Source organism: Amphiura filiformis, chromosome 10 (genome assembly GCF_039555335.1).
Source record: "Amphiura filiformis chromosome 10, Afil_fr2py, whole genome shotgun sequence".
NCBI lineage: Eukaryota > Metazoa > Echinodermata > Ophiuroidea > Amphilepidida > Amphiuridae > Amphiura > Amphiura filiformis.
Window position 1 is genome coordinate 6,238,761 of NC_092637.1, and position 13,340 is coordinate 6,252,100.

General features: G+C 36.6%; 1 protein-coding gene across 1 annotated transcript in view; it reads right to left on the reverse strand.

The window, feature by feature from the left end:
* Positions 1-2,223: 2,223 nt before the first annotated feature.
* LOC140162443 (uncharacterized) overlaps positions 2,224-13,340 on the reverse strand; it is a 30,133-nt gene continuing 19,016 nt past the window's right edge. The window contains exons 8-10 of the mRNA XM_072185683.1: positions 5,035-5,220; positions 3,037-3,179; positions 2,224-2,783 (exon numbers count right to left, since the gene is read on the reverse strand). Coding sequence (XP_072041784.1) covers positions 2,664-2,783; positions 3,037-3,179; positions 5,035-5,220 — 449 coding nt within the window. The 3' untranslated portion in view covers positions 2,224-2,663. The remainder of the gene's footprint in view (positions 2,784-3,036; positions 3,180-5,034; positions 5,221-13,340) is intronic.

The window sequence follows — 13,340 nt, forward strand, 5'->3', positions numbered from 1 at the left end:
ATTCATTTTCGGAACATATTTATACAAAGTTTAAATTATTAAAGTAAAATGCAAAGAAACGTAGACTTTTAGCCTAGATGTATTCAAGTCTAATTTTCCCCGGATTTTGTGGGCTGAATTACGCTGCGCAAGAGCCTGATTTTAGTTCGCCTATTTTACGTAGGCCTACAGGTAATGGTACTTATTATTGTTATAATTCACTTCAAAACACTTTAGCTACTAAATAATATTCCAAACTTGGCAAATGTTTACAACAGAATTATACTTTTTCAGATGATTGAATAAAACATGTAAGAGTTCAAATTTGAAAATTAAAATACCAAAATTTCACAGAATAAGTCAAATTATGCATTTTGGTGATAACTGAAATATGTTTAGAGTGAAACACTTCATAATTCGCAAAACTAACTAAAGCACAATTTTTTGGATAGTTTTTGGGTCAGTCCATGTCGAAACAGATTGAGTGTACACCCACCCTCTTGGATTTTGCTCTCCTTTGGCTCAGGGGTACCTTTCATGGATCCCTAGGTGAGGTCACAAGAAAAAAATGCAAATTCCATGTCGTTTGCGAATGGCGGGCAATCAAAGTTTGGCGACCTCGACCAAAATTGTGAATTTAAGGGGTCCAAATGACAAAGTGCTCTCTTTGAGGGGCACTTTCTTCTTAATTTAATCAGTTGTGATCCTCTTTTTGAATGTGGTCATTCACTGGCTGTGTCTGAAATACCTAATGCCAAAAAAGATAGATTTCGGAATTTCGTTGGGATTTCAGAGGGGGTCAAAATCAGCACTTCGTACTGTTCAATCAAATTATCTTGATTTTGAAGGACCCATGATAATGTCACAGTGCACTTATAGGTCCTAATTATGTTCAGAATGGATTAACCATATGCCAATGTCTATGAGCAATTAAAAAAAGAGAAATTTCTAGACCCTACAGAATTTTAGGCCACCCTAAAGTGGTTCAGCCACAAATGGCACTTAAAGTCGGCAAATTTTGACCCCTAATAACTTTAGGTGTACACAAGATATGAATTTCTAGTCTTTTGCATCTGAAAGAATGTAGTTTAATGTTACTAGGAACATAAGATTTGTTTTGTATTTTTGTGTTTTAGTATTAAGTTGACGCTTTCAAAAATAGTCATTTTTGCCTAACATACCATGCATACAGGATACGGTACAAAATGCCAATTTTGTATGGTATTTTTTTATATTTTTGATCACTTTATAGCCATTTGTATTATTTATCCTGATATTTCAAGTTGCTCTTGAGTCAAGTAATATGAAAAAACTACTTTCTAATCCTCTGTATGGATTTTTAAGGGGGTCAAAAATGCACTTCCTGGCAACGATGCACATGCAAAGTACAGGTTATGGGGTCAAATTTTCAGAATGCTCCCAATTATGTCAAGTAATATATCAAATTACTCGTATGGTCATGAGGATTCCAAAATGTATAGTTTGTTATGTGTCAGACCTTTCAGGAGGGCGCTATGACGAAAAATGTTCATAGGTCAACGACCTTTTGAAAGTATCAAAACACAAAAATACAAAACAAATCTTATGTTCCTAGTAACATAAGACTACATTCTTTCAGATGCAAAAGACTAGAAATTCATATCTGGTGTACACCTAAAGTTATTAGGTGTCAAAATTTGCCGATTTTAAGCGCCATTTGTGGCTGAACCACTTTAGGGGGGCCTAAAATTATGTAGGGGGTCTAGAAATGTCTCTTTTTTTTAATTGCTCATAGACATTGGCACATGGTTAATCTATTCTGAACATAATTAGGACCTATAAGTGCACTGTGGCATTATCATGGGTCCTTCAAAATCAAAGATAATTTGATTGAACAGTATGAAGTGCTGATTTTGACCCCCTCTGAAATCCCAACGAAATTCCGAAATCAATCTTTTTTGGCATTAGGTATTTCAGACACAGCCAGTGAGTGAAAACAATCAAAAAGAGGATCACAACTGATTAAATTAAGAAGAAAGTGCCCCTCAAAGAGAGCACTTTGTCATTTGGACCCCTTAAATTCACAATTTTGGTCGAGGTCGCCAAACTTTGATTGCCCGCCATTCGCAAACGAAATGGAATTTGAATTTTTTTCTTGTGACCTCACCTAGGGATCCATGAAAGGTACCCCTGAGCCAAAGGAGAGCAAAATCCAAGAGGGTGGGTGTACACTCAATCTGTTTCGACATGGACTGACCCTTTTGCAAGACAAAAATATCAGGCATGACAATTTGCAGCGTTTTCCGAGGCTGATTTCAGCGTTTTTTTGTTGTTGTTTTCAGTGTTTTTCATTCAGCCTATATTTCTGAATCAAATTAACAGAAAATGGTAAAAATTATGGTTTCAGTGATTTTTTTTTCTAGGCCAGTTTTCATGTCTGAAATATAGAAAACTAGATTTTGCGGTTCTCGGGTTGGGTGGTTCTCGTGATAGGACTATCTCTAATTACCCAACACCCGTTACCCATATAGGCCTACTTGCCCTGACCTTTTAAAACTACTATGATATAAGTGTCTCAATATAGAAAATGTACTGCGAATTGTATGTTTTCATCTACCGCATTTTCATACATTTGCCGACATCCGCCTCATTCTGTCGCGTTGAGTCACATATCTAGTCATTTTTACATCCTAATAATTCGAATCTCAGTGCGTAAAATCTCTAAATTTGGTCAGACAGTAGATGCGTACAATACGGGCATATACTGGTTCAGGAAAAGTTGTGGTCATCTGGACGAAGGAGTTAACGTTGCCCGGCCGAAATATCTGTGGAAGAGAGGTATTTCAGTGAATAAATAACAAAAGTTAACGTTGCCCGGCCGAAATATCTGTGGAAGAGAGGTATTTCAGTGAATAAATAACAAAAGTACGTCACAACAATTGGATGGTCTGCATGTCCATGAACACCATGTTTATTATATATATATTCAGCATGCAGCTGACAGTCATTTAACCAAGGAAGTTATATCTGATAAACATAAGCTTGAATAGAAACTTCAGTCCATTGCTTATTACTTACAATCGCCTTTCCAATTTGATCTTCAACAAACACCTCGTTGGCACCAGTCAGGAATGTGGACACTGTGAATGATGTCACCCAGTCAGGGTATGAAGTGTCTCCATTACCTTGCGTTATAAGACCTAATACATAGGTCAGGTAACCTAATGATATTAAAAGAAATTGAAACCGTATTTTTTAAGCTATTGACCTATGCTTTCTTTTTTCTGTTTCTCTTGTAAGTCAAGAACAGTTCAACATACTATAATTTCCTGAACCCTTATAATTAGAGATGTTTGAGCATTTTTGAAAGTTTGTGTAACCTTTGGGTGAACCCTGATACGGCAAAATGTGTATTTGTTTTGGGGAACACGGTGAACACTATGATTGCGTTATAAGCAAGGTTGGTTTGGTTAAAGACCCATTCAGTGATCCCAGCGAAAGGGTAAACAATTAAAATTGTTTATAAATTGTTTACAGTGAACATGGTGAAAGATAAATCATTCAAATTGTCATTTGGTATTTTTGACATGAAAAATTTGCAAAAAAAACAAAGAAAACAGCAGTATTCACGAATTTGAAGCCCCATTGAAATACATGTAGCTAATTTATCCGTACTGTCATTATATAAATTACAGATTCATGTAAATTCCTTATTTTTGTCTAAAATACAGAGCTTTTGGCTGAACCACTAGCAGGTTATGTTAACACATTTATGACAATGACAAAGGTACTAAAATCTGAATTTTTATGATTTTTACGATCGTCCAGATGAGCAAGTCACTTAAGGTTGGTCTGAACCCTGGAATTATGGAAACTTTCGGGCCTCATAACTTCGAAATTGTTGGTCTAAAGTATATAAAAGTATACATATTTAGAATGGCAAAGACTTGATAAGTTCATCTGTGAGGTCAAATTTGGGCCAAAATGGCACTTTTGGCCCAAAATCCCAAAAATAACGGTTTTTGGCCCACTTCTTTTTTGTGCACCGTAACAAAAAAATTCTTGAGCCAAAAGTTTTTTGAAACTAATTTTTAAAAACTAGATCAAAATATCTAGGACACGTTTTTTCATTTTTTTGAATACGGTGCACAAAAAAGAAGTGGGCCAAAAACCATTATTTTGGGGATTTTGGACCAAAAGTGCCATTTTGGCCCAAATTTGACCTCTCAGATGAACTTATCAAGTCTTTGCCATTCTAAATATGTATACTTTTATATACTTTAGACCAACAATTTAGAAGTTATGAGGCCCGAAAGTTTCCATAATTCCAGGGTTCAGACCAACCTTAATGGGCCTTTAAGTATATACATGAGTTACAAAAGTGAGAAGCACTCTCCTTTGTTTCTAATAAATTATCGTTTCGCGTTTGAGATAGACTATGCCATAGTCGATTTTTGATCAATAAAAGCATGTTATTAATGTTAATCATGATGAAAGCATTCAGTTGAACTCGAAATTATAGGCCTACTGATATTTATTACATCAAAATACTAGTATAAAATTGTTATGAAAAAGTTTATATAATTATATTAGTGACAGTAAAAAGTAAAGTGTACGTAGGCTTATATTATTGAATGCAACATATCATAATGTCATAATTGTATTGGCACTTCAATACTGAACAATTCTGATTTTAGAATCTGCCAGTTTATTAATCGCGAAATTCCAGGTTAAAAAGCTAGTAAAACAGAGGGAGTAGGTAGGGTGACTGAAAAGATCAGATGTGAAAATCTATCAATTGTGCACACATTAATTAAATCAGAGTTTTAAGCTTAAATACAATATCCAGAGTATGCACAATGGGCAAGTGGACTACGGGGTAGTCTACGTTTGAGACAGTGGCTTCGTGAGATGTAGGTCCCGGTAGTAGGTCTGATGACTTGAGCAACTTACACACGACTGTTCTCTTTTTGGTTATTCATTTTTCAATTTATTTGTCCGAAATCTACATAAATGAAGCTTAAAATAAATTGGGTTACAACATGCTACCAATTCTACATGGTGGAGTGTGATTACCTATATCAGCTTGTATCCAAATTGGTCCTGTCTGAGTCTGATACCAATCCGGTAACCAAAAAAGCTGACCATTCAGCCTTCCCGCTTTGGCTCCGTGGCTATCGCTATACTCTGATGACGCTAGGATATTCGCATCTGGTATGTCACTCTTTTCCAATCCCAGATAATCAATGCAAACTGGAATAGCTTGGAATATTGAAATAGAAACATTTTGTACAAGAATAAACTAACTTGGGTGAATATACTAACAGACCTGGAGTTAAAGAAAATCCATCAACAAATTTAAAGAAAACCGTTGACAACGTAATGTAAAGAACGCAGCGAATTTAAATACCTACCGGTACTTCTGCTTTTTGAAATGGTCCCATTTGTAAAAGTAACGATTTAACTTTACCATGTTATCAACTTTTAAGTTGATAATATTTCTAGCCAATCAAATAGGACTCATTTTCTTGCGTTCGGAAAAGCGAGCTACCTTATTGGTGAAATACCAATCGCCCGTCGCTCACCAACGGAGTATATAGCCTATAGTTCAGTATATTTTGTAAAGTGGCATTTGATGGTGTTATTACAATTCCACGTGATTCGTTGCTGGAAAAAAAATTATTGACCTGCTGTGGACGCTGTGTGGGGCGGGGCAAAATCCACCAAACAAAAATGGGGGTAGGTGCGGGTGGTGCGACGCACCCCCATCGAAAATAAGTGTACTTTCAGAGTAAAAATGTCAAAGAATAAAAAAAAAAGATTTTGCAATACAATATCCTATTACTTTTTCAAAGAATTGCTCGCTCCGCGAGAAAAATTTGAAGTTATATATGATCCACAATAAATGGCATTATAATATAAACAGTTGAATTGGATAATAATAATTAGAAAACACATAACAAAGGTACATAATCCAAATAAAATTGATTGATCATGCACTCAAAAGTCATATCAATTAAAAGTAGGCCTACTTGAGCCAAATAAAGTTTACAAGGCATTAAGGGGGTACTACACCCATGTGGTAAATTTGTGACTATTTTTGCATTTTTCTCAAAAAATAATTACACACTGGTAACAAAAGTTATGTATATTATTGGGGCAAGGAATCCAATTACTACACTGAAATTTCAGTGACTCAAGACAAGCAGGTTCAGTATATATGATAGGAAACGAGGTACATCCTAGTGGTACCTCATTTCTGGTCATAAATAACAAACCACTTGCCTTAGGTCATTGAAATTCCAGTGTAGTAATTGGATTCCTTGCCCCTATAATATACATAACTTTTGTTACCACTGTGTTATTAGTTTTGAGAAAATGCAAAAAATAGACACAAATTTATCGAGGTGTAGTACCCTTAAGAACCGCAAATCTGAACTAATTAGCAAATGCCGTCATGTTAGTAAGTGATCCTGTGTCACATACTGGGGTACCCAAAAAGGTGGCTTTGTTACATTTTGATGTGCAGCTTGGATTTCAAAACACTGTCTCTTGAGTATTCCTTCACTTAAAAGATTCAATTAGGTCTTAAATTGAGGCTAATTTATTCTAGATTACTCATGTTTTTATCCTGTTTTAAAATATTTTTTAATTATTTTCTTATGACGTTTGCCATGAAATGTGCCAAGGGTGGCTGAGGATTAGGGGGAGGAGGATTAGGGGGAGGGATTCATATCGTAAATTTGATTTAAAACCCCCATTAAAATTGGAATCTAGTAAAAATGTCTAAATGGACTCCCAGACATCTAAACCAAGTAAATAAATACAGAAGTTCATTTAAAAGACCAATACTTGCTCAAAATGATTGTAAATGTGGAAAAAAGACGTGGGGTTACATCCTCCCTACTTTGTGATTGTTTTTGCCCTCACTCTCTCATTTTTCAACCGATTTCCATAAAAAGGTGTCAAAATGCTCAGGAGGATGAACCACTTCAAATGAGATGTGTAGGTAAAATGTTTGAGCCATTTAATTTTTTTACTATGTAACACAAAGGTACCCCAGGTTGTGACACAGGACCAAGTATCTTATACTTCCATGGGAAGAGGAGGTTGATCCAGCTATCCTCAAACAAACTATGTGTGAGACCGCTCATTCAAAGTAAATGATGAATCACCCTATTTAGCCGCTTAACAATTGAATACTACAATGGGGTTTGAACCCGGAACGGGTGTGATACACGCAACTACTTTTAGGGATAGGTCAGTGATTGTATGTCATCGTACCATGCATACCATACATCACGGAATAGGCCTGGAAGCGGCGCTAGAAATTAGCATGAAGCCGCATTCATATGTAAATAGCGTATTGTTATTTAAATTTGCGCCCAGACGTATTGAGGGCGACAGGCATGTTATCCAGACAGAGAATGTCTTGATGCGCCAGGCATGTCAAATTGCTGAGTGAATGTGTATAAATCCCCTTTCTGTATAGGTAATAAGCTAGTTTATTTCGTGTTCCAGTTTGTTATAACAAAAAAATAAGTATTATTTTAAATACAGTAAGTGTATAAACTTTGAAATTGACGTGAATTTGAAGTGCAGAGCTCCAAATCTAGCTAAATCGTGTAGTGTGAAATTATGCTGTGTGACCCCTCTGCGTGGTAGAATTATATTCATAAAACATTAAATTTAACATGTAATATGGGCAGCCAACCACGATTTATCAGCATTTAAAAGATATATTAATTAACAAAGATAAATAATCAATAGTACAAATGACAATTTAACTAGCAAACAAGTCTGAAATCTTAAAATGTTGCCACGTGATTTCCCGAACACATGATATGTCACCATGTGACCATTATTCAGATTTACCGAAGTATTTGGAGTATGGTGCACGGCTTGCAGACAACTGTGTATTTCTTTACCTCCGTATAAAATCAATAATTCATGCTGGGAGCCAAGTAACATTCTGTCTGCCTAGTGCAGTTTGGATATTTTATTTTACTTGAGAGCATATAGAAATACATAAAGACGAATAAGGCGCCATGATGGAAAGCTATGGAAGGTCAGGTCGGGTATCAAAGGTTATTTTAACTTCAAATACTACTTGTGTTTCACACCTTGCCTCTGTCACGTTTTTCCTTCATATTATTGATCTCAAGTCCTAATGTTGACTTTGCTATTGCAAAATGTCATTTCATATCAAATTAGTAGACTTTCTTTGGAAAAAACATATGGCCTATCACTGGTGCCTGATGGGAATATCCGTCCGCCATTTCATTAAGGGCTGGGGTATGAACGTTTGGACAGTATTTATTTTGGGACATTAGAGCACATCAGACATATCGAATTGCATTCTGAATACGAAGAACGTCATTCTGATATCAAATAATTTTGATTTTTTGAAATTCGCAATTTAATACACATTTTATGGCAAATCATTAAAATTGATATTTTTGATATTTAACAGTACTTGAAGTAAATTTTATAAATCTGATGATTTATACTTAATGTGTATGTAGGTGGGATGAAAAGCCGACGATCAATTGAAAATTTTGACCTTTCGTATTGAAGACATGGATTTTTTTTTCCTAAAACACCAAAAAAATTAGGTCTTTTTGGGAAACAAATCCATAACTTCAATATGAAAGGTCAAAATTTTCAATTGACCGTCGGCAATTCCTCCCTGCTACATACACTTTAAGAATATATCATTAGATTTATATAATTACTTCGAGGACTGTTATATATCAAAATTTGAAAAATATCAATTTTTATAATTTGTCATAAAATTTGTATTATATTGTGATTTTCAAAAATGAAAATTATTTGATATCAGAAAGACATGCTTCGTATTCAGAATGCAATTCGATAGGTCTGAGGTGCTCTCATGTCCCACAAAAATACTGTCGAAACACAATAAACGCTCATTTTAGATCCCTTAAACTGGATCGTTTTCGCCAGGTTTGCGCCCAGATGTATTGGGGGCGCGCTATACTCTCATTGAACAGACAAAGTTCGCAAAACTAACAACGTTGTTATTTGCCAATATCAATTAACATGATCCAAGGGTCGAACATGAATTATTCATAACGGATCGATAACTGGCCTCACTTTCTAGTTAGTAAACCAGCGGAATTTTTCATAGGTTTTGCGTTGCTAATAGAACAACCGTGAATTTAGTGTCACCCCCTTGCAGGCCCTGTCATCCAGTCAAATTTCAGATAAAATATGACTGAAGTACCATGACAAATTATAATTTTCGTCGCTTGTTGTCACTTTCAGCCTCTATCATTTGTGATAGAGGATGTTGTCAATTATCAGAATATCTTTATTAGGTTTACAGGAAATGACCGGAAAATACATAAAAACTTGAAAATAGAAATGATCAACAATCATCACTTCTCTAAAAAAATCCTAAACATTTCTTCTTTAGAAATGTATAATAATATTAACAAAAAAGGCGGATTTGGGGGAAATTTTACAACACCTGATTTCTTTCTTGTATTATATCCACATGTGGTATCCCATCCAAGCAGGGGGTCCTTAATACACGCGGCGTTTCATACTTTTCAACAAACTCTCTATAGAAACATTCGAAATATTTCCAATTCTGGAGTGAAAATCAGTCGACCGTGAGTGGTCTCACACATCACATCAAAGGCTACTGCAAGTGGATGTCTGACTACTTGAGAATAAAGGACTATGAATAGGTGCAATCGGATTACCTACGGGATTATCTCAAGTATATAAATCCGTTAACCCTCCTCTTCCTTATGCGCCTGTCACACTACACCGAATAGGTCTTCCGTACAAGAAACGGATGGTATTTTAGTAAATCCGTTGTTGTTCGTCAATGATCGTTTTATGTTCTTTTTATGTCCTGCTATCATCCGCCAAATGCGTTTCGTGTTAGGTGATGTTCGTTAAGTCCGTCGGCAAGTTTTGTGCATGCACAAAACTTGAAACGGAGTGTACCGAATACACATGTTCGGTATTTATCCGATGTGTGTTCGTATGGTGCTGCATATTGCCGGAGTTTGTTCGCTCTCCTTTCGTTCATGTTCGTTCTTTGTTCGTTGCACTCGGCCCGTGTTCGTTGTAAATACGTTCCTGTGAGGCCATCACCACCGGATAGCATATTTTTGCATTCGGTGATGTACGTTGACCCAGACCGTGTTAGTGTCACACTACACCGGATCGGTCTTCCGTATAAGAAACGGATGGTATTTTAGCAAATCCGTTAGTGTTCGTCAATGTTCGTTTTATGTTCTTCATATGTCCTGCTATTATCCGCCAAATGCGTTTCGTGTTAGGTGATGTTTGTTTAGTCCGTCGACAATACGTTTCAAGTTTTGTGCATGCACAAAACTTGCAACGGAGTGTGCCGAATTTACATGTTCGGAAGTTGTCCGATGTGTGTTCGTACTGTTCTGTATATACCCTGGGTTTGTTCGTTATTCTTTCGTTTATATACCGCAGGTGTTTGCAAGGTTTCGCAGGCGCTTGTACCGGATGTAGGCCTATGGCGAACATGTGCATCGATCATGGGGGGGGGGGGGGCTTTCTGAAGGGTGTGTGACGCAATATAATATTTCCCCAGTACTTTAGTGACTGACAAGTAGAAAAAAGGGGGAAAGGAGAGAAAAAAGAAAAGAAAGTGAGAAAAATTGAAGAGAGAGAGAAGAGAAAAGTTAAATTTCCACGTAATTTAGTAGGCCTATGCATGTAAGTAGTATTGAGGAGGGCACTTTCTGAAGGGTAGAGGACGCAATATCAAATTCCTACCAGTTTTAGTGATTGACAAGAAAGAAAAAGAAGAGAAAACATGGAAAAGGTTAAATTGTACGTTATTGAGTAGGCCCAGGATAGTATATAGTAAGCCTAAGTATAGGCCTGTGATTATTATAGGCAGTGCTTAAATGTGGTTCCTTGGCCCAAAAGCCTGTGAAAATTACTGCCGGCCCGTCGATATGTAGGGCCCGTGACATTTTGTCACCAAAGTCAGTATTTAAGACGGACTTAGGTCTATTACTGACTTTAACATAACCAATCCATGCATGCTTTACCTGAAATTACTAGTCTGAAGTCTTATATCTATAAGTGGATCGTGTAACATTTTAAATTTTGCAAATTCAGTTCGGGCCTTCTTTGTTTTTTGTTTAAGGCAATAATAGTGTAAAAATGATGCACCAAAAACAATTTTCCAAATTTTCCATTTTTAAAACTAAATTTTTACACAATAGACCTAGGCCTAATAATGTAAATAGGCCCTACACTCCCCATGCAAATGGCTTCAATTGGACCTTCATTTTGAAAAATGGACAAGTCTTCCTTTTTGCTTCTGCTATGGACATCCACGTGTTATTTTTAAAACAATTGTTTATATTATACAATAATGGTGAAAACTTTTCAATGGCTTCAATTAGGCTTTCGTTTCACCAATTTGCGGTTGTTTCAAACTAAAATAGTACCCAATAATAGTGCTAAAATTGATCCAAAAAATGACAAATGGCTTCAATTGGGCCTTCATTGTCCAAAGGATATATCAGATTTGTAGCCCTTTTGTACTTATTAGCCAATATTCGTAAAAGTTTTCCCCCTTAAAAGTTGTCTTTCCCCACTTTGTTTACCCTCTGAAAAAGTGCTTGCTACGTCACTGCCTCTAAGGGGTCAAAAACCTTCTCAAACACCCTCTCCTCCCCCACTTTTCTGATAGGGTGGACGTCCCTGTTGGTGCCACATGCCACGGATTCGCCGGTCATTTGTCGGACGTTGAACGATTGAATATAAAACGCCTGCAGGATTATTAGCGGCCACAACGCATAGAGAGACGAACGGGAATCGGACCCCCAAATCCGGACATTTGTCGGACGTTGAGGCCCAAATCCGGCCATTTGTCGGACGTTGGACGATCGAATATAAGACGCCTGCAGGATTATTAGCGGCCACAACGCATAGAGAAACGAACGGAAATCGGACCCCCAAATCCGGTCATTTGTCGGACGTTGAACGATCGGATACAAGACGCCTGCAGAATTATTAGCGGCCACAACGCATAGAGAGACGAACGGGAATCGGACCCAAAATCCCACCGAATCTTCTGCCGGACTGGTGATTTTTCCACCGAATAAAATATTTTTGTATTCGGTGATGTACGTTGATCCAGTCCGTCGTAGTGTGACAGACCTTTTACATCTTCTCTGGTAAAACACAGATTTTGAGGTATGATCAAAAGAAAAGTTTGTTTCTTGTACTAAGAAACATGATACAATTAAATCTTAATACCGCTTGAATAAACTTATATTGTCTTTCCTTGGCAACATCATGTATCATGTTTGATTGATCACATCACAAATATTCGTACTGAAATTAATTTGCTTTGAAAACTTCAATGCACCAATTCTAAAAGGTAGGTTGACATTAAGCAAAATCAGTCGGAACTCGGAAATATTGATTTTGAGATATAGCCAAACAAAGAAACTATTTCCTTTTGTTTCCTGTTGTTTTGCAAACTCTTTAATGCTCATATCTTTGGAACTGGTTGTTCAATTTTAATGGAGTTTTCAGCCAAATCAAGCTTTGTAAATGCTTTTTACTTAACATTTCCGAGTTCCGACTGATTTTGCTTGATCGCATCACATATTTGAAATAAATAGATGCCTCATTTCAAATGTTTAGTTTTAGTTTTGGTTTTGGTTTTGGTCACGTGGTTTCCTATTGTCCTGCCTAACCACTTGAATCACAAGATATCGAACTCATTGTTTCTACCTTTTGTTCAAAACTAAACATTTGTGACAGGGAGTTTCGGTTTTGGTTTCCGTTTCTTATAAGTGGTGTGACGAAGAAAATTACAGGATTTGAAGTTGCCTGATCTAAGTATACAAACAAATGTTTAAATTTCGCAGTGCAATATTCACGAGCAGAGAAGTCGAACAAAGCAGTCTACATTTGAAAGCATTGATTTAGTTTGAAAGCATTGACTTGAGACTACGAAATAGCTTTAGCTTATTTCACTGTGAAAATATATAGACCATCGAAATATTTCCACAGACATTACAATAGACACTTGAAAGATTATACACTTGAGTGATATAATAGAAACTTCAGTGATATAAACACTATTATACACAACTCTATTTATGTGCATGTCGCATGACGGAAGATCAATATCATAGAAAGCTGGTTTAAATTGACTTTTAATCAATTTATTTATTGGAGAAGAGAGAGAGAGAGAGAGAGAAAAGAGATCGTCAGGGAAAGAGTGTGTGTGTGGGGGGAGGGGGTAAGGGCAAGGGTAAGGGTAAGGGAGAAAGAGAAACAGAGGGGAGAGAGCATTGGAAGTGGGAAGGGAAGGAGGGGGAGAGGGGAGCTCAAGA